The sequence below is a fragment of the Gopherus evgoodei genome, chromosome 24 (assembly GCF_007399415.2).
Source record: "Gopherus evgoodei ecotype Sinaloan lineage chromosome 24, rGopEvg1_v1.p, whole genome shotgun sequence".
Taxonomy (NCBI): Eukaryota; Metazoa; Chordata; order Testudines; family Testudinidae; genus Gopherus; species Gopherus evgoodei.
The window spans coordinates 9,215,786-9,238,303 of NC_044345.1; the positions used below are offsets into that span (position 1 = coordinate 9,215,786).

At 57.8% G+C, this 22,518-nt stretch overlaps 2 protein-coding genes across 5 annotated transcripts in view; both read left to right on the forward strand.

Annotated features, from left to right (window-relative positions):
• Window positions 1–15,107, forward strand: part of NECTIN4 (nectin cell adhesion molecule 4) — a 46,800-nt gene extending 31,693 nt beyond the window's left edge. The window contains exons 2-9 of one of the 2 annotated variants that reach the window (XM_030542555.1): window positions 1,543–1,896; window positions 3,387–3,677; window positions 4,250–4,370; window positions 7,260–7,411; window positions 8,680–8,830; window positions 9,881–9,959; window positions 10,827–10,916; window positions 12,111–15,107. In XM_030542555.1, coding sequence (XP_030398415.1) covers window positions 1,543–1,896; window positions 3,387–3,677; window positions 4,250–4,370; window positions 7,260–7,411; window positions 8,680–8,830; window positions 9,881–9,959; window positions 10,827–10,916; window positions 12,111–12,377 — 1,505 coding nt within the window. In that variant the 3' untranslated portion in view covers window positions 12,378–15,107. The remainder of the gene's footprint in view (window positions 1–1,542; window positions 1,897–3,386; window positions 3,678–4,249; window positions 4,371–7,259; window positions 7,412–8,679; window positions 8,831–9,880; window positions 9,960–10,826; window positions 10,917–12,110) is intronic. The other variant, XM_030542556.1, reaches the window with a different exon arrangement.
• Window positions 15,108–21,288: 6,181 nt separating this feature from the next.
• ARHGAP30 (Rho GTPase activating protein 30) overlaps window positions 21,289–22,518 on the forward strand; it is a 51,654-nt gene continuing 50,424 nt past the window's right edge. For all 3 annotated transcript variants that reach the window (XM_030542167.1, XM_030542170.1, XM_030542169.1), the window contains exon 1: window positions 21,289–21,789. In XM_030542167.1, the coding sequence (XP_030398027.1) occupies window positions 21,681–21,789 (109 nt within the window). In that variant the 5' untranslated portion in view covers window positions 21,289–21,680. The remainder of the gene's footprint in view (window positions 21,790–22,518) is intronic.

Here is a 22,518-nt window from a genome sequence, read left to right on the forward strand (position 1 = left end):
CTTCCATTATCCCTAAGCTCCTCATTAGCCTTATTAAAGACTGAGGCAAAGTACTTATTTAGATATTGGGCCATGCCTAGGTTATCCTTAACCTCCTTTCCATCCTCAGTGTTTAGCGGTCCCACTTCTTCTTTCTTTGTTTTCTTCTTATTTATATGGCTGTAGAACCTTTTACTATTGGTTTTAATTCCCTTTGCAAGGTCCAACTCTACATGGCTTTTAGCCTTTCTCACTTTATCCCTACATGTTCTGACCTCACTAACGTAGCTTTCCTTGCTAATCCCACCCTTCTTCCACTCCTTGTAGGCTTTCTGCTTTTTCTTAATCACTTCTCTGAGATGCTTGCTCATCCAGCTTGGTCTACAACTCCTGCCTATGTTTTTTTTCCTCTTTCTTGGGATGCAGGCTTCTGATAGTTTCTGCAGCTGTGACTTAAAGTAATTCCAGGCCTCCTCCGCATTTAGATCCACAAGTTCTTCAGTCCAATCCACTTCCCTAACTAATTTCCTTAATTCTTTAAAGTTAGCCCTTTTGAAGTCAAAAACCCTAGTCCCAGATCTATTTTTGTTTATCCTTCCATCTAGTTTGAACTGAATTAGCTCATGATCACTCGAACCAAGGTTGTCCCCTACAACCATTTCTTCTATGAGGTCCTCACTACTCACCAAAACCAAATCTAAAATGGCATCCCCTCTTGTTGGTTCTTCAGCTACTTGGTGAAGAAATCCATCTGCTATCACATCCAGAAAAATCTGAGCCCTATTATTCTTGCTAGCACTTGTCCTCCAGTCTATATCTGGGAAGTTAAAGTCTCCCATGATCACACATTTCCCATGATGATACTGACCTCAGAGAACTGCATCCCCCAGACAGAAGGGTCCCAGAATGACAGTCCTTTCCCTGCCCTCTGATGGGCTCAAAGCAGGAATTCAGCTCTCACAAGGGTGCTAGAAGACAAGGCCGAGTCATCCATGTGTCATAGAAGGGGAAACTGAGGCAGTGGGGGGCGATGTGACTTACCCAAGGTCCAAGATCCAATCAGTAGCCGCTCCAGAATTAGACCCCAGGATCCTGACTTCTAGTCCACTGCACTATCTGTCCCATCTGTGCCTGCCTGAGAGAGCTTTGTTCCCAGTACGGGGGAACATCCCAGGAGGTCCCCCACTGTCTCTGTGGGAAGGGGAGCTAGTGACTGCCTTCTTCTCCCAGGGGCCTGCTACTCACAGCCACGGGCTTGTGGCAGTGCCACTGCCATCCTGCAAGATTCGCGCCTTCTAGGGCATGTCCGTTCTGTGGAATGGGACCCCCTGGCCCAGTTTGGTCTAGCATGGACTGAGCCCAGAGGGTCCCCATCCCCCCAGGTTGGGTAGACTGGGGGCTTGTGGAATGGGAAAGGGGGGAAGCGTCCCCGTGTTCTTCTGTGGGCAAAGAGAGAATTTCACCTTCATCGATCCTGGCACAGCCCCAGCCTGCTCTGTGGGGGGTGGAGGTCTTCCCTCCCTGATGGCCACAGGTTAATCCTTTCCTTTCTCGTGCCCGCAGGGTCCCTGGCGGGGGTGCTGGAGATGGAACGCAGCATCACTGCGGTGCTGGGCAAGGACGTGGTGCTGCCGTGCCGTTATCAGGCGCAGGAGGGCGAGAAGGTGGTGCAGGTGACGTGGCTGAAGCAGGGCACCGATGGGCAGAACGTGGAGATCGCGGTGCTGAACTCGGAGTATGGGGAGCACGTCCAGGAGCCCTATGCGGGGCGGGTGCTGCGACGGGTGCCGGGGCCGCTGGAGGACGGCGCCATCGTGCTGAAGAACGCTGTGCAGGCTGACGAGGGCACCTACGAATGCCGCCTCATTACCTTCCCCTCGGGCAACTTCCAGGGCAGCATGACGCTCAGCGTGCTGGGTGAGGGTCTGGGCACGGGGCACCGGGGCTGCCTGGCTCTGCCCCACAGGTGCCTTTGGCTCTACTGGGCCAGCTGTGGGCAGAGCTGCCTTCCCCACTCCAGCCAGCTAGGCCACTGCAGAGATCTTGGGCACGCAGGGGTGCCCAGGCCACTGGGATGGGAGCAGCCCTGAGCCTCAGCCTGCAGGGGACCTGAACGCTTGGTCTCCAGGACAGGCCTGTGTCGGGGGAAAGAGATCCCAAAGGGGTGGGGGCTATACAGTGAGTGTAGGGGGAGCTGGGTATGCAGGTCTGGCCCTGGAGGGGTGGGTGGGGTGTCTGTGTAGGGCCCTTTGGGGGAGGAGCTGAGCTGGTTCAGGGCCCCCTGGAGTGTGAGTCCCTTGGGGGGCAGGAGCCAGGCCTGAGTGGCTCCCACAGGGCAGGAGCAGGGCCTGTGCAGGGCGCCCCGAGACAGGAGTTGGGGTTCCGTGGTGAGGGCCATAGCTGGGCTGCGTGGGGCCTAAGGTTGCCAGGCATCTGGTTGTCGACTGGAAGGCCCGGTTAAAAAGGGATCCTGGCAGCTCTGGCTGGCTCCGCCGACCAGGCCGTTTAAAGTCCGATTGGCAGCGCAGCAGGGGCCGGGGCTAAGGCAGGTTCCTTGCCTGCCCTAGCTCTGCCTGGCTTTCAGAAGCAGGTGCCAGGTCCCCGCGGCTCCTAGGCACTGGGACACTGGGAAGCCAGGCACTGGGAGGGCCAACGCGCTGCCTCCGCCCCGAGTCCCGGCTCCACAGCTCTCATTGGCTAGGAACCACGACCAATGGGAGCTGCGGGAGGGTGGTGCCTCCGGCACAAATGCAGCTTGCACCGCTCAGAGCCGCCCGGCCGCCCACGTGCCTAGAGGCCACAGGGACCTGGCGGCCGCTTCCCTGGAGCTGCAGTAAGTGCTGCCAGGACCTCACACCCCAACCCCCTCATTCCTGGCCCCACCCCAGAGCCCACACCCCCAGCTGGCACCCTCACTCCCCTGCACACCAACCCCCTGCCCTTGCCTGGAGCCCCCTCCTGCACCCCAAATCCCTCATCCGCAGCCCCACATCGGAGCCTGCACCCCCAGCTGGAGCCCTCACTCCCCCATCCACAAGCCCCTGCCCTATTCCGGAGCCCCCTCCTGCACCCTAAACCCCTCATCTCCAAACCCTTCGTCCCCAGGGAAGTAGCTGGGCTATGTGGGGGCCGGTGGGATTAGGCAGAAGTAGCCAGGCTGTGTGAGACCCCATGGGGGTGAGGGGCAGTAGGTGGGCTGCATGGGGTCCTGTGGAGGGGAGCAGTAGCTGGACATGCAAACACCCATGGGGGTGTGCAAATGCTGGGCTGCCTGGGGCTCTGGGGGTGGGGTGGGGGCAGAAGCAGGGCTGTGGGGGACCCTGGGGGTGTGCAAATTCCTGACTGCGTGGGGTCCCGGGGGATGCTGCCTTTTACACCCCCGTCACCGCTCTACATTCTCCCTGCAGTGCCCCCGCTGCCAACCCTGAACCCCGGCCCCCCGCTGGAGGAAGGGCAGGGGAGGACGCTGGCCGCCTCCTGCACGGCCGAGGGCAACCCCATGCCCACCGTGACCTGGGAGACGCAGGTGCACGGCACCAACAGCACCCGCCAGTCCTTGCACCCCCGCTCGGCCTCCGTCACCAGCGAGTTCTTCCTGGTGCCCGGGCGTAGCATGAATGGCAAGACGCTCACCTGCGTCGTCAGCCACCCGGGGCTGCTGCACGAGAAGAGGATCACCCACGTGCTGAGTGTCGCCTGTACGTCCCACCCCGGGGAGCACAGCCCTGGGGGGCTGCCATGGGGAAGAGCAGAGACCCACAGCGAAGCTGCTGTGGGGGGCAGAGAGCCCCTCCAGGAGGTGCTGTGGCAGAGGGGCAGAGATCCCTTGGGAAGCTACTGTGGGGGCAGAGATCCCCCCAGAAGGTGCCATGGGGTTGGGGCAGAGACCCTTAGGAGCCTGCCATGGAGGCAGTGGCCCCTAGAGGGCTGGCATGGGGTAGGATGAAGACCCCCTGGGGGTTGTCATGGGGGGCAGAGACCCACTGGGGGTGGTATGGAGCAGGGGGAGGAGCAGAGACACCCAAGGGGAGCTGCCGTCGGAGTGGGAGGGTATATACCCTGGGGTGGGAGGCTGAAGGGGGACCCCAGATCACATGGGGCCCCAGGGGATTAATTGAGGGGCTTGGGGTGGGGGACACGTTTGCACAGACCAAGGTGGGCGTGGGATCAGCAATGGGAAGGGCGCAGGCTGGGGGGTGAAGGGAGGGGAGGGCCCAGGTGGACGTTTCTCTCTCTCCCCTCTCACGGTAGTTGTCCTCTCCCTGCCCAGATCTCTCGGACGCCTCAGTGCGAGGGCACGAGGAGGAGGAGGACTGGCAGGCAGGCAAGGAGGGCGTCTCGCTGAAGTGCCTTGGCGAGGGCAACCCCCCACCCACCTACAACTGGACCCGGTAAGTGTGAGCCCACCGCTTGCGGGCAGGGCTCCCCTTCCCAGTGCAGCCCCCGGCGCAGAGGCGGGAGCAGGGCTGGCCTGTGCCTCTTGTCGGGGGCTGATGCTGGGGGGTGGGGGGGCTCAGGTCTGAGAAGCACCCCAAGGTTTGGACTCGCCACCCAGCCTCAGGGGGTCGGCTGGACCGGGCTTTGGGTCTCATGGGGAGTTTGCCTTGGCTGCAGACTCCAAGGGGGTGCCCACTCCCCACCCGCCTCCAGCCGGAATATGGGCATGAGAAGCTGGTGTGACCCACAGGAGAGCCTCCTACAGCTGCCAGTTAGTGGAGTTACTCCTGCAGCAGCTGGAGTTTGAGTTCTGGAGGTCCCAGGTTCGAGTCCCGATGACAACCGGCTCACGCTGAGAGTCAGAGCACCGAGAAGGGCTGTGTTCTGGGTTAAAGTGCCGGTCGATGGCTGCCTTCCCTGGCCCTGGCCAAGCCATAGGCCTGTCTTTGTTCCTGGCTACCTCAAAGCCAGAGTTGGTGACGTAGAATCATAGGATGGGAAGGGACCTTGAGAGGTCATCTAGTCCAGTCCCCCCCACTTGTGGCAGGATTAAGTATGATCCGAGACCATCACTGATGGGTTTGTCTAACCTGCTTGTCACAACCTCTAGTTGGGCGACATATTCTGCATGTCAGCTGGTCAGTCCCAGCTGAGTTGTTTGAGGTTTGCCAGCTGCTGCCTCTGCCAGCTGTGATTTCACACGGGCAAGCCTCCGGCAGCTGGGACTGCAAGGCTGCAAGCTTCCCCTGAGCAGTGCCCTTCCACTCCAGCCTACAAAATCAATTTCACCTCCGTCTTCTTCCTGCCAGCCAAGGCTGGGTGCCCATTAGCCCAGTCCCAGACCTGCGGCTGCATTCCCCAGCCAACAACGCTCGTGATCCCAGAGGCTGGGAATCCGGGAGGCTGGAGCGCACAGCTCCCACGGAGCCATTCAAAGGGAAGCTGTGTCCTCCATAAACACTTGAGTCATCGCCCAGCCATCTCTGTTGTCTTGGGAGCCCTTGGGGCGGCAGGGACTGGCTGGGACATGCTGTAGGTCGCTGGAGGCAGCCTGGGGCCACGTGCACTCACAGGGAGGAGAGGCAAAGGGGCAGCATGGGGGAACGTGGGGCTAGTTGGCTCCTTCGGGGCTCTGGCCATGCCCTGCGAGGAGAGGGCCTTTGACTGGGATGCCTAGAGGCTGGCAAGGCAGCCTGTGCACAGTGCCACAGCTGTAATTAAAAGGAGGGTATGTGTCAGCTCCTGGCAGCATGGGATGCTGGCCTGGGTCAGCCTCTGGGTGTTCCTGCAATGGGCGTGCTACATAGCCAATGGTTGGAGCTTTCTCTCCACGCTGAACCCCGAAAGCCAGGCACGAAACACAGTGGGGCTTTGGGGCACCCCCTCCCTTTTCTTTTCCTTTCTCAGATGCTGCCAGGGCTGCACATGCATTCCCCCATCCTTGGGGGATTTCCCGAGCCATGGGAGGGGCCGAGGGGCCAAGCCTCTGGGTACTGTATGAGCTGAACCCCCGGATCATGCCTTGTGGGACCTGAGCTCCCTGCTTCATTGCAGGCCTGAAACGGGGCCAAAGGGACGTGTGCTTCCTAGCAGAAGTAGCAGCCAAAGGCTTAATAGACCCAGCGAGTGCTGCAGAGGGAAAAAGGAAGGATCCTATTTGAGTGGCATCCCTCGAGGTCTCAATGTGTGGGGCCGTGTGTGTTTGGGCCTGGCAGTGTGTGAAGGTCCATACTCAAGGATGAGTGTGTGTGTGTGTGTGTATGTGTGTGATCATGGGATCGTTCTTGGGTGTATCTGGGTTCATGTGTCTGTGTGTACCCATGCGTGGGTGTGATCAGGTGATCCTTCTTATGTGTACCTGTTTGTGTGTGGATCTGGGTTTGTGTGTGACTATATGCCTGGGTCTGCAGTTGTGATGTTGGGTACATATGTGTGCGTTTGTTTTCGCGGTCTGGTTGTGTGGCTGTGTGCAGACGTGTTTTTGTATTTGTGCTCAAGGGTCTGCCTTGTGTGTGTGTGTGCCCATGTGCGTGCAAATTAGAGGGTGGGTGCCTGGATAGGCATGTGTGTCTATGTGTGTTGATGCTATACATTGTGTATATGGGTTTGGAGAGATGAATTTGTGTTTGGGGATCTGTGTGTGTGTACGTGTGCATGTGTCGGGGCACGTATGTGTGCGTATTTGTGCAAGGGTTCGTGTTATGTGCGTGTCCCTCTGTTCACATGCGTGTGTGTCTGTGTGTTGGCGTGTGGGATGGAACCGGTGGCCCAGGTCGTGCCGACTCAGTCCCAGTGTGGTGACGCAAGGAGCAGCGTGGCGTTTCGGGCTGTGTCTGGGCAGGCCCCGGCACTGGGCTCTGGCAGGGGATCAGCCGCTCAGGAACCGTGGGAAAAGGCAGGGAGCCCTTTGATTTCAGCACCTATTGTTCACAGTGTCCCGGCTCGCCCCACCCACGACAGACGCCCGTCCAGGCACGTCGGCCCGGGAGGCAACCGGAGGCCATGGGGCTGCAGGGAGAGCTGCGGGGCAAAGGGCAGGGGGAAGCTGCGAGAAGTTCTCTGGGAGGCTCTCTCGTATCCGTCCATGTATCTCACTGTGTCTGTGTGTCTCCGTCTCTCTCTCTATTCCAGGGGTTCTCAGCCTGTCCCAAAGAGCCCCCCTTAGCACCTCCTTCCATTGGAAACCTCCCCCCTCCCCGCCCCCAGTGAAGAGCCCTCCTCTAGGGCAGTGATGGCAGCTGGGAACAGCTGCTGCAGAGACCTTGGGTAAAGTGGATGGGATCACTGCCCCCTGCCTGTTCCCCCTTAGCTCCCCCCACTGACTCTGCCCCTCTGCTCCCCAGGCTCAACGGCCCCATGCCCGAAGGAGTGAAGGTCAAGGGGGCCACCCTCCTCTTCCAGAGACCCCTCACCCCCGACGACACGGGCGTCTACATCTGCCAGGTCGCCAACAGGTTTGCGGCCAAGGAAGTTCGGGCCAGCATCAGCATAAAAGGTAGAGTCTGGGGCAGGCAGGGTGGCAGCGCCCCCTTGTGGTGGGGTTGATAAGGTGATAGAGGGGGCTTGGCTCTGATGGATAGAATAGGGCTGCTGAATGCAGACACTCCCTGGGGCTCTCCAGCTCCCCGCCTGTGATGCCCAGTGTCAGCACATGGGGGGGCCCTCAGTCCCATCCTAGAGCCAGCACCAAGGTCTGAGCTCTCCTGGGGGACTCTGCCCATCTCGTCCCCTCTGCCCAGCAATTGTTCTAGGGCCCAGTGCTGCTCGGTGTTGGGTGGGCTCCGGAGACCGGCAGAGCATCAGGGCTTGGCTGGGTCAGCACCTGTGCAAGGAGCCCTCCCTGGAGAGCTCAGCGCCGCACGAGGCAGGGATGGTGATACAGCAGGGAGTGCTCTGCATGCTGAGCCCCTGAGTGGTGCTAGGGGGTGCTGTGCTGCAGGGAGCAGAGTTGAGAATCCTTAGCCTTACAGAAGCAGATTGGATCTTCAGTGCTAGCACCAGCTGGGGCTGATAACTAAACATCAGATGTCCATCTGTCCACCCACCCACCCACCCATCCACCCATCCATCCATTTGTCAACTCATCCATCCATCCATCCGTCTATCCATCTGTCCACCCACCCATCCATCCATCCACCCATCCATTTGTCAACTCATCCACCCACCCACCCATCCATCCATTTGTCAACTCATTCATCCATCCATCCATCCATCCATCCATCCATCCGTCTGTCCATCCATCCATCCGTCCTTCCATCTGTCCACTCATCCATCCATCTGTCCACTCATCTGTCCATCCATCCATCTGTCCATCAATCCATTCATCCATCTGTCTAGTCATCTGTCCACCCACTCATCCATCTGTCCACCCACCCATCCATCCTTCCTTCCTTCTGTCTTTCCATCTGTCCACTCATCCGTCCATCAGTCCATCCATCCATCTGTCCACCCACCCATCCATCCTTCCTTCCTTCTGTCTTTCCATCTGTCCACTCATCCGTCCATCAGTCCATCCATCCATCTATCCATCCATCCATCCGTCTATCCATTTGTCCACTCATCCGTCTCCATCTGTCCATCTCTCCATCCATTCATCTGTCTGTCCATCCATCTGTCCGTCCAAGTACCTATCTGTCTGTCTAGTCTGATGCCCCTTTAGCTCTGGAGTCCGGGTTCCTGCAGGCCCACCCTTGTTGCTCAGACACTGGCTGTGCCGTGCCCCCCAGGCTGCCGTCTCAGCCTCTCCCTGTCTGTCCCCCCCAGCAGAGAGCGAGCTGCAGAAGGTGAACGTGGTCTCGGCCTCGGTGGTGGTGGTGGGCGTCATCGCGGCCGTGCTGCTCTGCCTGCTGGTCCTGGTCGTCGTGCTCATGACCCTCTACCACCGACGGAAAACCAGGCGCATCTCTGAGAAATAGTAAGAGATGGACCGAGGGGGGAAGGATGGCTTCCTGGAACACACGCTTCCCCCCTCCCACCAGAGATACACCAATCCCCCTCGCCTGGCTGAGCCCCTGCATAAATCACTGTAGCAGGGAGCCTGCCCTAGCATGAAGCGTAATCACTGTTGCTTGCTGGGTGGTGAGCCTGAGGCCTGGGGACCTGGCTCTTGAGCTGGACTGGTCGAGCAGCAGCAAAGAACCAGATGGGAGGCCCAGTGGGCAGCGTGGGACGGATGGTGCTGGCTACAGCTGGGTCTGCTGCAGAGAGCAGCCGGGCAAGCTCCGTCCCCGGCCCTGCCCCACAAGCTCTGCTGATTCCCCTCAATCTCGACCCATAGCCCTCTGCTATCCCAGCCCCAACACACACACAGCTCTGCCCCTCAATCCCAACCCACAGCCCCCTGCTGTCCCAGCCCTGGGCTCCCCCCACCGCTCTGCCAGTGCCCCTCAATCCCAACCCACAGCCCCCTGCTATCCCAGCCCTGTGCTCCCCCTGTGAGTAAGTCGTAGCATGATCCAGGCAGTTGTCGTTTTAACCTCTGCCAGCTCCGCGTCAGGTGTCACCTGGGAGTCGTTCTGGCCCCCGACTGGGCCTGGGGTGGTTTGAAATGCCTCCCTTCACCGCAGTGATGACCCAATGCTTGGCTTTACCTGGTCGGTTCAGCCCCCGGAGGTGTACAAGCCCTCTGCCCTGCCTGGAGGTGTAGCTGCTGACTGACTATGACCAGAGCCCTGCTGAGACAGACCTTGATCCAGGCCCTGCAGACAGGCTTCTCTCCCTCCCTGCCCCTGACTGGGCAGCCACCTAAACTCTGGCACCCAGATCCTGCCTCAGGCTTCCCTTATCACTGCGCTAACCTCTGCCAGCCAGGATACAGGAGGCTGGGAGCAGGTCTCATGAGCAGCCTTGGAGGCCCGGCCATGGGGTTTGATGAGAGCACCACAGTTCAGCCAGGCCACGGGGCTCCCGGGGCTGACCAGGATGCAGATCTCACTGCTCACCCTCGTGTCTCTCTACCTGGCAGTGAGGAGGAACTGACCCTAACAAGGGAGAATTCCATCCGGCGCCTGTACTCCAGCCACAGTGCCAGCACCCGGAACCAGGTGAGGAGGCCGGGAGAGTGGGCCGAGTCCAATGGGGAGGAAGTGGGGCACTGGTGGGGATATTCAGCCCCCACACCCACACTCACACTATTATGATGAATTTTCTCCCCATCTGATTTGCAGGGGAGCTGGCTCAGTAATGAACCCAGCACCCCCTGCAGGAAACATGTGGAAAGACGAGTGAAGTTTGGGGATGGTAGACAGGGCAACCCAACCCCATTGGGGCCCAGGCCGCATGCAGTGTAACTGGGAACAGCTACCCAGAGCCTGAACGGGTCCCGGGGGAGCAGCTGCCTGGGACCCAGAGGGAGTCACAGGAGGGCAGCTGCCTGGCCCCATAGGGATCACTGGGGATGGCTACTGGGCTGTATAGAGGTAATTGGGGGCAGGTTTTTGGATGCCCAGGGCAAAATCTGAAACTGAGCTCCTCCCAGCCCCCCAAAATGACCCTGGAGACAGAGGAAGAAACCTTGCCACAGGTGCAAAGACACTGATGGGAGGTACTGATGGGTACTGGGCTGGGGGCAGAGCCCGCCCCGCAAGGACCCTGCAGCGGTGACTCACCCGTCCCACGGGCCTGGGCCTGGCTCCCTGTGTGGGGCATGGGGACCCAGCACGCTGGGTCGCAGTGCCGCTCAGCTTCGGCCTGGCTGCCCCTGCAGTGCAGTGAGTCTGATCCAAGGAGCAGCCTTGTGCCCTGGCACTCAGTGCCGCAGTGCCACTGATTCCAGTGCCGCGGGCTCGGGGGCCCCCTCGAACATGGGCCTGGGGCAACCTGCCCCTTTCGCCCTGCCCTGGCTGGCCCTGGCGGGGGAGAGGCTGCTGGGACCAGGCGTTTGTCACCCTCCCCCTCTCTCTGTTTTTCAGACAGAGGAAACCCTGCACCTGCGGGGGGACAGCCGGCAGGGAAGCCTGCGGGGGGACAGCCTGCGCGGCACCAGCATCTGCTCCGTTATGGTGAGGCGCGGCCCTTGGGGGGGCCCTCTCAGCTCGCCCTGCAGGGCGGCTCCCGTTGCTCCTGTCCTCTGCTGATTCCCTTTGAGCTCGGAGTCGCGGCCCCGGGGAGGTGGCCGCGGGAGCCCCATGCAGAGTCCCGTGGGGTCAGGAGTCAGATGGGGATTGGCGTCCAGGGGGACCCCTCCCACCCCTTGGAACCCCTGCAGCCGGTGGCTTGGAAAGCAATGGTCCAGGCCCCCATGATGCACCTCTCTGTGGCTCCCCCTGGCCAACGCTGCTGAAGATGGGCTAAAGGAGCTGGTTAGCAGGGATGTGGCCTGGGGGGCAGGTGGTCCCTAGTGAAAAGCCCCATGTGTAGCCAGGGAGACATGAATCATATATCGGCCTGATGCCAAACAGCCTGGACACCTGTCGCCCTCTGCCATGGGCTGGTGCTGCGTCAGCCACAGGCCCCTTGGCATTTCCAGCAGGAGGCAGAAGGCCGTGCCCAGAGAGACCTGCTGCGGGCAATGACAGCAGGGCCACACGGCCCTCACGGGCCTGCGGAGACGGGCTCCCTGCTCTGGCACACGTGTGGACATGCTCACGCTAGCTTACACCCAGGCACCCTCACACGCATCCCTCCTCACACAGATCCTCACACCCGCTGGCTTACACACCCACACACCTCCACTTGGGGGGACTGTCGTGTGTCTCACACTCACAAGCCCCCTTCACCCCCACCCGGTGCCCGCACACCCTTCCAGCCTACGCCCACCCCCACCCACTTGCATGAATGCTCACCATCATCACAGTTCAGCCGAGCAAACCCCTGGTGCCTCGGGCCCTGAACCCTGGCAGAGCAAAGGGGAGCTGTGCTCAGACCCCCGCTGCACCCAGAGAGCTGGCTGACCCCTACTGGCCTGGGCTGGGAGGACCACAAGTCATGCACTGACAATGGATATTCGGACTCCTATGGCTCTTCTCAGGAGGGGAGAGGGTTTCCCAGCAGGTGTGTGTGTGTGTGTGTGGGGGGGCAATGCTGTTCCTTCCAGTCCTGACCTGCTCTGCTCAGCTAGTGGCTAGACAGCCCTGTCCCTAGCCACAGCGCCACCCAATGGCTGCCCCGGGATCTCCAGAGGGCGGGGGTGGGAAGAGGTGTTCCGGGAAGGGGACTCCCTCCCCGCAGCTCAGCCTTTGTCTCCCCTGGCTCAGAGCGAGGAGGCAGAGGGGCGCAGCTACTCCACCCTGTCGACGGTGCGGGAGATTGAGACGCAGACGGAGCAGCCCCCGGCCCCAGCGCCCACCCCGGAGGAGGAGAAGGAGGAGAAGGAGAAGGAGAAGGAGGAGGAGGAGAAGGAGGAGCGGGAGGAGAACACCATCAAGGCAGCCATGACCCACTTCGTGCAGGAGAACGGCACTCTGCGGGCCAAGCCCACCACCAACGGCATCTACATCAATGGGCGAGGCCACCTGGTGTGAGCCCGGGGCCACAGGCACAGACTGGCCTGGTGCCGCGCAGGGCCGGATCCTGGACACGTGGATGCCCCCTGCAGCCTGCCAGCCCCTCCCACTGGGACTGACCCACTGAGCCCTTGTACAGACGGTCTGCCCCAGCTCTGGATTTCTGGGGAGGGCGGATCAGGTTCACTATGGGGCAAAAGGGCCCCTGGCCAATGGGGGGTCCCCTGCCCCCCACGTTGGTCCTTGCTTCATGCAACAGCCTCCTAGCTTCTCTGCATGGGATGTTTCCTGGCTGGTCCTGAGGGCCCCATGCTGCTCACAAGTCAGCTCCTCCCTCCAACCCTTGCCGCAGTGGGGCTGGAGGATATGGTACCTGCCGGCCCTGTCCTCTCTATCCCCAGAGGCAGGACTAGCCATAATCGGCTCTGACGGCTTGGGGGGCTGCCTACATCCCGACGGGGGGTAACGACTGTGGGATCAGAGGTGGGGAGGGCACTTTACGCTGCCTCTTGTAGGGGGCGCAGTCAGAGCCATTGCATGTGACCCCGGTGGCACTTGGAAACGTGCCCCCCAGCACGGTGTGAGGATGGGACCCCAGCCCTCTGTCGAGTCTGTCCTCTGGGCGACCCTGGGGACAGGCCGCCCCACGTTGCTCCCCTGAGAGCCCCCCCGGCTTCCTGTGCCATTCCTGGGACGTCTCCATGCTCTGCGGTGCCCACCAATGGCCGCGGGCGGACTAGCGTCGAGGGCAAGTGACCATGGAGACACCCCAGCAGGGGCACTTGGGGGCGGGGGAATCGGCGCCACCTGCGGGGCAAGAAGAACCCAAGCGCCTGCTTCAGCCCCATGCACACAGCCCGCCCCATGGGGCTCGGCATCTTGGCATGATGGGTGCGGCACCCCTGTGGCTGTGATGAACACTGGGGTGTGGGAGGGTCTGAACCAAGACTGAGGGACCCACACAGACCCTGTGGTTCTTTCGGCCCTCTAGCTTCCTGCCTGGGTCCCACAGCTACAGATGGGGCTGCTGAGAACGCTGGAGAGCGCTGCCCCCCTGGCCTCACCAGCTCCCCAGCGCCATGGGACCAGGCCCCAGGAGCTAACCTGGGCCCAGCTGGGGTTCAGGGGTGCTTGCCCTGGATGGTTTAATGGAGGTAAAACTCCTCTGGTCCTGGGATGGGGAGCGGGGCTCTGAGGGTCTCCAAATACTTTGAGAGGGTTCGAGTTCACCAAAGGTTTTTTTCCTGGTTTAAAGCCATGGGGCTTCCCCCTCCGCCACCCCAGTGTAATGCACAAGTATTTTAAACCCTTGGGTTAGTGAAAGGGGCAGCCCCACCCCCCCACAGCCAAGCCTCACCCTGTGTGCCTATGCAGTCGGGAGCAGGGATTGAACTGGGGACCTGCAGAGCTAACAGGCTGGGTGTGAACCGAAAGGCAAAGGCCCCTGAGCAGCATCAGGCACTGCACCACCAGCTGAGGGTGGGTGACACTCCCTGGGTTACACAGCTGGGCTGGGTTCGATTCTTCCCCTGGGGTTTCTCTCCTTGGCAGAGTACAAACAGGCTGAGCCACAGTGGGACCCCTCCTCAGCAGGTTTGAACCTGGGCCCAGCACATTCTCCCAGGCCTGGTGCACATAGCCCCATGGCCAGATCATTGCACTCCCGGGTCCCACTCTCCTCTGTGCCCACATAGGGTGCTGGCATTGGCAGAGCAGCTGGGGTTGAAGCCCGAGGGCTGTCCCTGCCCAGAAATGGCCTTATTCCTGTTGGGGTAGGGGCCTGTTGGCAGGCCCAACACTCACGGGGGGTGAAGTTTTTGTAAGGGGGGAAAGTTGGTCCATTTGTCTAATTCCAACGATGGTTCGGTGGCCCTTCAGCAGATGCTGGGCCACGGTTCCCCCAAGGTGGCCCCACCCTGCTCCCCTTGGATTCGGTGGCAAACCTCTCCCCCATCTGGTCATTGGCAAAGAGGCGGGTTCATCCCCACGGGATGCTGATGCTGCAGGTCTACACAGGAGGGCAACTTGTGGCTCCACCAAGGGACCAACCGGAGCCTTGCCATTGACATCCCCCCACCCCCCAACCCCCGGGCTTTGGATCAGGCTCTGTATCCTCTTCGCCCCACGTCCTATATTTTGAGGAGTGCCCCTCCAGAGCAGACCCTGTCCCTGACAGCGGGAAGTACGGGTTGACCAGACAGCAAGTGTGAAAAATTGGGATGGGGGTGGAGAGTAATAGGAGCCTGTATGAGAAAAAAAAACCCAAAATTGGGACTGTCCCTATAAAATAGAGACATCTGGTCACCCTAACGGGAGAGCACATGTGGCCTGGAGGCGTGGCTGGGCTTGGCATCAGGCTGGGTGGAACCTCCCGCAGTGTGATGTCCATGGAAGGGCGCCGGGGATGGATTTGGATCCTGGTCCCTGGTGGTGGGTACCAGGAATCAGACCAAGATACTCCAGGCCTAGTCTGACCTGGTGTGGAATGCTGCTGCCCCCTGGTGGCAATATTTATAACGTTTTTATGTATGGTTTATTTTTCTGTTTTGCTGCCCCTCCGTGGGCCACTCTCATGGCAAGAAAGACCTAGGGTGGTGGGGTCTAAAGCAATGAGTGTCAGCCTAACCCAGCTCCGAGGTAAAACCCTGCTGGCTTCAGCAGGGGTGGAGTTAGGCAGGACTGGTGCCAATGTTTTTGGCACCCTAGGCGCATGGCCATTTTGCCGCCCCGCGCGCTGCTCCCGCAGCTCCGGTGGACCTGCCACAGGCGTTCTTGTGGAGGGTCCGCTGGTCCCGCGGCTCCGGTGGAGCTGCCGTGGGCGTGCCTGCGGGAGGTCCACCGGAGCTGTGGGACCAGCAAACCCTCCGCAGGCACACCTGTGGCAGGTCAACTGGAGCCGCCTGCCCCCGCCCCCCCACGGCAAAATGCCGCCCCCCAATAATCCTGGCGCCCTAGGTGATTGCCTAGGTCGCCTAAATGGAAGCGCCGGCCCTGGAGTTAGGGCTCCAAGAAAGTCCTGCTCAGTACACAGGTAATGCTCCCTATCTGCCTGGCCAGCATGACGAGATGCAGGGGCCAGGCCCTAGCGGTGCTGAGAGAGGTGGGAAAGTGGAGGAGTGGGGATGGGGCTTTTCCACGCTGTAGAAACAGAGGGTTTGCTGCGTTGGCTCAGACGCCTGGCCCATCTCATCAGGTCTCCTCACCCCCCTGTGAGATTGGACCAGAACACGGGTTTGTCTAGGCCCCAATCCAAAGCCCACCAAAGTCAATGGGTGTCTTTCCATTGACTTCTGGGACTATTTGCACAGACTACATGTCCCGCATCCCACTTCCACCAATGGCCAATACCTGATCCTTCAGCTAAAGGCAAGCCCTGGTGCTAGTAGCTGGCTTTGCCATGCCCCCGGCCCCCTGCCGTCTGGTGCCCCAAAGCTGAGATTGGTTCTTACCTTCAAACTGGCTTGCGAAAGGAAAGAAAATCAGGTTTTAACAAAATCCCAAAGGTGCAATTTGGAGTCCTGTCTCCAAGGCCACCAGCGGCAGAGAGACATAGACAAACAGGCTGGCTGCCAGCATCCATCTCGCTGAGCCTGGTTTTGCCAGGTTTGGCGGGGAAGGAAATACCCATCTCCCGAGAGCGACGCTGGGCACGAGCCCAGGTCGATTTCAGAGGGGGAGGGATGGTTTGATTGTGTTGTATTTTTGATTCCGAGGGGTCTGGGGGTAGTCTCTGGAGTTAGCGGAGGGGATTCCATGTTCTGTAAATGTGTGTGTATATAGAGCCCCCTATCTATGTGTATATAGATGTATATGCGCGTTCTTTTTTGTTATATGCACTGCTGGTTTCGTAAATAAATTCCCCATTTGGCACCCTGGGACTTCTGGGTTAGTCCCGTTTGCTTGTCTCCTTGGGGGCTCCTGGCCTGGCTGAAGCAGCCAAACGGGCAGGGCGAAGACCAGAGAACCTCAGAGCAAATGGCCCGGAGGAGCGGAGAAAAGGAATGATCAATGTGAGCACTTGGCTTTCACCCACATGGGCAGTGACTGGGTTTGGTGCCCATGGCAGGGTTGTGTGAGACTGTGAGAGAGAGCGGGAGCGAGAGAGACCTGTGACTTGTGTGTGTGTACATATAGTTACATGGTTGTATACATGTGATTGTACAGGCATGCACTTGTGATTGTGTGTTTACATGTGTGTGTTTGTATTTACATGCATGATTTGTGCATGCATATGTGAGTTTGTGTGTTTGCATGCATGTGAGTGTGTGCGCGCACATACTTGTATGTTTTATATGTGTAGTTTTGTTAGAATCATAGAATATTAGGGTTGGAAGGGACCTCAGGAGGTCATCTAGTCCAACCCCCTGCTCAAATCAGGACCAGTCCCCAACTAAATCATCCCAGCCAGGGCTTTGTCAAGCCGGACCTTAAAAACCTCTAAGGAAGGAGATTCCACCACCTCCCTAGGTAACCCATTCCAGTGCTTCACCACCCTCCTAGTGAAATAGTGTTTCCTAATATCCAACCTAGACCTCCCCTACTACAACTTGAGACCGTTGCTCCTTGTTCTGTCAACCGCCACCACTGAGAACAGCCGAGCTCCATCCCTTTTGGAACCCCCCTCAGATAATTGAATGTTGCTATCAAATTCCCTCCTCATTCTTCTCTTATGCAGACTAAATAACCCCAGTTCCCTTAGGCTCACCTCATAGGTCAGGTGCCCCAGCCCCTTAATCATTTTCATTGCCCTCTGCTGGACACTCCAGTTTGTCCACATCCCTTCTGTAGTGGGGGGACCAAAACTGGATGCAATATTCCAGGTGTGGCCTCACCAGTGCCGAATAGAGGGGAATAATCACTTCCCTCAATCTGCCGGCAATGCTCCTACCTATACAGCCCAATATGCCATTGGCCTTCTTGGCAATGAGGGTACACTGCTGACTCATATCCAACTTCTCGTCCACTGTAATCCCCAGGTCCTTTTCTGCAGAACTGCTTCTTAGCATCAGTCCCCAGCCTGTAGCAGTGCGTGGGATTCTTCCCTTCTACGTGCAGGACTCTGCATTGTCCTTGTTGAAGCTCATCAGATTTCTTTTGTCCCAATCCTCCAGTTTGTCTAGGTCAGTCTGGACCCTGTCCCTACCCTCCAGCATATCCACCTCTCCCCCAGCTTAGTGTCATCTGCGAACTTGCTGAAGGTGCAATCCATCCCATCATTCAAATCATTAATAAAGACGTTGAACAAAACTGGCCCCAGGACCGACCCCTAGGGCACTCTGCTTGCTACCAGCTGCCAACTAGACTTTGAGCCATTGATCACTACCTGTTGAGCCTAACAGTCTAGCCGGCTTTCTATCCACCGTATTGTCCATTCATCCAATCCATATGTCTTTAACTTGCTGGCAAGAATACTGTGGGAGATCATAACTTTCACTCCATGCATCTGAAGAAGTGAGTTTTTTTACCTACGAAAGCTTATGCCCAAATAAATTTGTTAGTGTTTAAGGTGCCACCAGACTCCTTGTTGTTCATATCAAAAGCTTTGCTAAAGTCAAGATATATCACATCCACCGCTTTCCCCATATCCGCAGAGCCGGTTATCTCATCAGAGAAGGCAATCAGGTTGGTCAAGTGTGACTTGCCCATGTTGATTGTTGCTGATCGCCTGCCTCTCCTCCAAGTACTTCAAAATGGATTCCTTGAGGACCTGCTCCATGATTTTGCCAGAGACTGAATTGAGGCTGGCTGGTCTGTAGTTCCCCAGGTTCTCTTTCTTCCCTTTTTTAAAGATGGGCACTGTATCTGCCTTTTTCCAGTTGTCTGGGACCTCCCCGATCATCATGAATTTTCAAAGATAATGGCCAATGGCTCTGCACTCACATCAGCCAACTCCCTCAGCACCCTCGGATGCATTAGATCTTGACCCATGGACTTGCAATTGCATCTGGGAGTGCGCTTGTCTTCACTGCAAAGTCAGCTTGTGTTTTGGCAACACGCCTTTCGTCCACACACACAAGCCCCTCCCTCGGGTGTAGTGATGCCGGGCACTCAAGCTGGCCACTCCTGCAAGGCTACATGGTATAGCCCAAGTGAGCCCAATCTGTCAGCTGCTAACACGACCACTCGGCAGTGTGGCTGCAGGGGTGGGTGGGTGTCAAAGTCTGTGTGTGTGTAGCAGCGTGTGTGTAGCTGTATATGATGAATGTGTATGCGTATCAATGTGTGAGTATGTGTATCTGTGTGTAGCAGTGTGTGTATCTGATGAGTATCTCTGTGTGTGTGGGGGGGGTGTAGCTGTGTGTGTGGATCTGTATATGATGAGTATCTGTGTGTGTGTATCCATGTACGTGTGTATCAGTGTGTGTGTATATATGATGAGTATCTGTGGGGGGAGGTGTAGCTGTGTGTGTGTGTATCTGTATATGATGAGTGTGTGTGTGTGTGTGTATGTATCCATGTACATATGTGTCAGTGTGTGTGTGTATTTGTATATGATGTGTATCTGTGTGTGGGGGGGGTGTATCTGTGTGTGTGTGTGTGTGTGTGTATCTATATATGATGAGTATCTCTGCGTGTGTGTGTATCAGTGTGTGTGTATCTGTATATGATGAATGTGTGTGTGTATGTATTTGTGTGTGTGTGTATCTGTATATGAGTATCTGTGTATGTACATCTGTGTGTATCTGTATGTGTATATGATGAGTATCTGCGTGTATGCATCCATGTGCGTGTGTGTATGTGTATCTGTGTGTATGTATCAGTGTGTGTGTGTATCAGTGTGTGTATGTATCTGTGTGTGTTTGTGTATCTGTGTGTGTGCATCTATATATGACGAGTATCTCTGTGTGTGTATCTGTGTTTCAGTGTATGTGTGTGTATTAGTGTGTGCATGTGTGTATCAGTGTATGTGTTTATCTGTATATGAGTATTTGTGTGTGCATGTGTATCCGTGTGTGTATCTATGTATTCGTGTGTGTATCTGTATATGATGAGTATGTGTGTGTATGTATATCTGTGTATCAGTGTGTGTGTATGTATTCATGTGTGTGTGTATCTGTATACGAGTATCTGTGTCTGTGTGTCTGTATATGAGAGAGTGTGTGTATGTGTATCAGTGTGTATCAGTATATGATGAGTATCTGTGTATGTGTATCAGTGTGTGTGTATCAGTGTGTATATGTGTATCAGTGTGTGTGTATCTGTATATGATGAGTATGTGTGTGTATGTATATCTGTGTATCAGTGTGTGTGTATGTATTCATGTGTGTGTGTATCTGTATACGAGTATCTGTGTCTGTGTGTCTTATATGAGAGAGTGTGTGTATGTGTATCAGTGTGTATCAGTATATGATGAGTATCTGTGTATGTGTATCAGTGTGTGTGTATCAGTGTGTATATGTGTATCAGTGTGTGTGTATCTGTGCATCTGTGTGTGTGTGTGTGTGTGCGCGTATCTGTGTATGTGTATCAGTGTGTGTCAAAGTCTCAGGGCCAATGGAAATGTTTCCTTCCAAGCCCAAGATGATGCTGTTGGATGAGCCGATCCCTGTCCTGCGTCCTGCAGCATCTTCCCGGTGTGCAGCATCCGTGGCTCGGGGCCGAGGGGGAGGCTGGCGCTGGAGGACTGAGCTGCGACACAGACGGTGGGAGCCCCTCAGTTCTATAAAGGAAACTGAGGAAACTCTTGAGAGCTGGGATCTGGGCCAGCCTCCCTTGGCTTCCGGACAGGCAGAGCAGCTCCTGCCTTGGAGCTCAGGGATGGCAGCGGCGGGGGCGGGCGGGCGTGGGTCGAAACCTGCTGTTCCCACCCTCACTCCAAGGGAGTTTGTTAAACTTGCATGAGAGCTAAAGTGATGACAAATCTCTCCCTGGCTTGCCGTGCAGCAGGCTGCTGGCGCTTTCCAATGCATTTCTACCTGCCTTTCACTAGCATGGGCCTTGCTGGCCTTTAAACTCCCCTTCCTCCGGGCAGTAACCCTGTCTGGGCTGAGGGATGCTCTCCTGCCTGTGGAGAGTGCCTGGGGTCTCCACTCTGCCAGCACCCACCACCGTGGCCTGGTGACCCACATGAAGACTGATTCCTAAGGGCTCCCCTCTTGGTACACGCAGGAATTGTGCCATCCCCAGTTCTCCCGATGTGGAAGTGAACCGGGGTGGGGCCTCCATCCAGGGAGGTGGCCTGTAATAGCACCGCTCTCGCCCAAGCTAACGAAGGGTTGGCAAAAGTCTAAGACCACAGGTCTGGTGTCGAGGGAGAAGGTGAGAAGACACCACTCAACATCAAAACTTGGGTGTGTGAGTCTCTGTGTGTGTGTTAGATTTGGATACCTTTCCAAGATGTGTGTGTGTGTGACTCAGTGTGTGTGTTGGATTTGGATCCCTTGTGTTTGTGACTCGTGTGTGTTAGATTTGGATCCATTTCCAAGGTGTGTGTGTGTGTGACTCGGTGTGTGTGTTGTATGTTGGATTTGGATCCCATGTGTTTGTGACTCGTGTGTGTTAGATTTGGATCTATTTCCAAGGTATGCATGTGTTACTCTCTGTAGGTGTTTGTGTGTGTGGCTGAGTGTGTGTCTTGTTTTCGATTTGGATCCTATTCCGTGTGTGTGTATGAATCTATGTGGGAGTCCATGTATGTGTGAGTCCATGTGTGCATGGGAGCCGATGCGTGGGTGAGTGACTCCATGTGTCTGAGGCTGACAGGCCGTAGGTGTGAATCCATGTGTGCCGGCTTTGGATTCCCATCCATGGGAGTGCGTGCGACCCCGGGGGGGTGGGTCTGTGTGTCTGTGGTATTTGTTTTGCACCCTGTGGTTTCTTGAAGATGCTTGGGCAGGAAGTCAGCTTGGAGGCAGCAGAACTCACTTCCTGCCGGGTGCCGATCCCCAGCCCTGACAGAGAACAGGAGTGCAACGGTGCAACGAGTTTTACGTCAGGCCTGGGCCTCGGCAGCTTCCTCTCTTGGGTGCTGCTTCCGCTGCTGAGCCGCCCGGCCCGGGGCTCCCCACACCCTGAGGCTGGGCTTTCAGGGCTTCGTTCCCAGGCCACAGACGCTCTCTGGACTGATTTCTCGTTTGGATCCAGCCCAAGCGAAGATTTCGGCAGCCAGAGGTTGATGCTGTAGAGGCAACTATGGGATGGATTTGAGGAAGAGACACCTCCCCCGGGCTGCTCGGTGAATGGCAGCCATCAAAGGAGCCGTGGGCTGAGGATTTCCTCATCGGCCCACCCAGCCCCGATGTGGACCAGGTGGTCCCAGCGGCAAGGGCTGGGGCTTGTGCGTTAGAGCCCGGAAGCCCCCAGGCTGCTCCAACCATCCCCATGTCTCTCGCCATGAAAGCCCGGCAGAAGGTGAAACGGAAAGGAGCAGCCAAGGACCGGGTCTTTGGGTGTGACCTGCTGGAGCACCTCCAACATTCTGGCCAGGAAGGTAAGGGCGGTTTGCTCCTCCGGTGGCTGAACTTCCATGGGGCGGCAGCAGGGAATGGGCCAGGAGACACCTCTCTGGGTGCTGACCCATTGCTTGGTGGGGACCCTTCCGGAGCCCCAGTTCTGCTGGGCTGGTGTCTCCAGCACAGAGCCACCCTCGCCGCCAGCGGTGGGGCTGGGCTGGTGCAGCCTCGGCTTTCTGTGAACATCCACTTGCCTCTGCACTGGGCCTCTCTGGGCGTGTTCCTGAGCCTCCCGCTTTGCTGCCTGAGAGCAGCCTGGGCAGATGGAACAGGAGGCTTCCAGGTGCCGCTTTGAGCCAGTATTGCAGAGTCCTGGTCTCACTTATCATCTGAATCAAGGTTGCACTGGGTATGGGGCCAGCCCTGAGCCATCACAGAGCCCGCAGCCGTCACAGAGCCGTTACAGGGCCCCATCATGCTGGGTGTGGGGCTGGCCCTGAGCAGTCACAGGCCCCATCGTGCCGGGTATGGGGCCAGCCCTGAGCCGTCACAGGGCCCCGTCGTGCCGGATATGGGGCCAGCCCTGAGCCGTCACAGGGCCCCGTCGTGCCGGGTATGGGGCCAGCCCTGAGCCGTCACAGGGCCCCGTCGTGCCGGGTATGGGGCCAGCCCTGAGCCGTCACAGGGCCCCGTCGTGCCGGGTATGGGTCCAGCCCTGAGCCGTCACAGGGCCCCGTCGTGCCGGGTATGGGGCCAGCCCTGAGCCG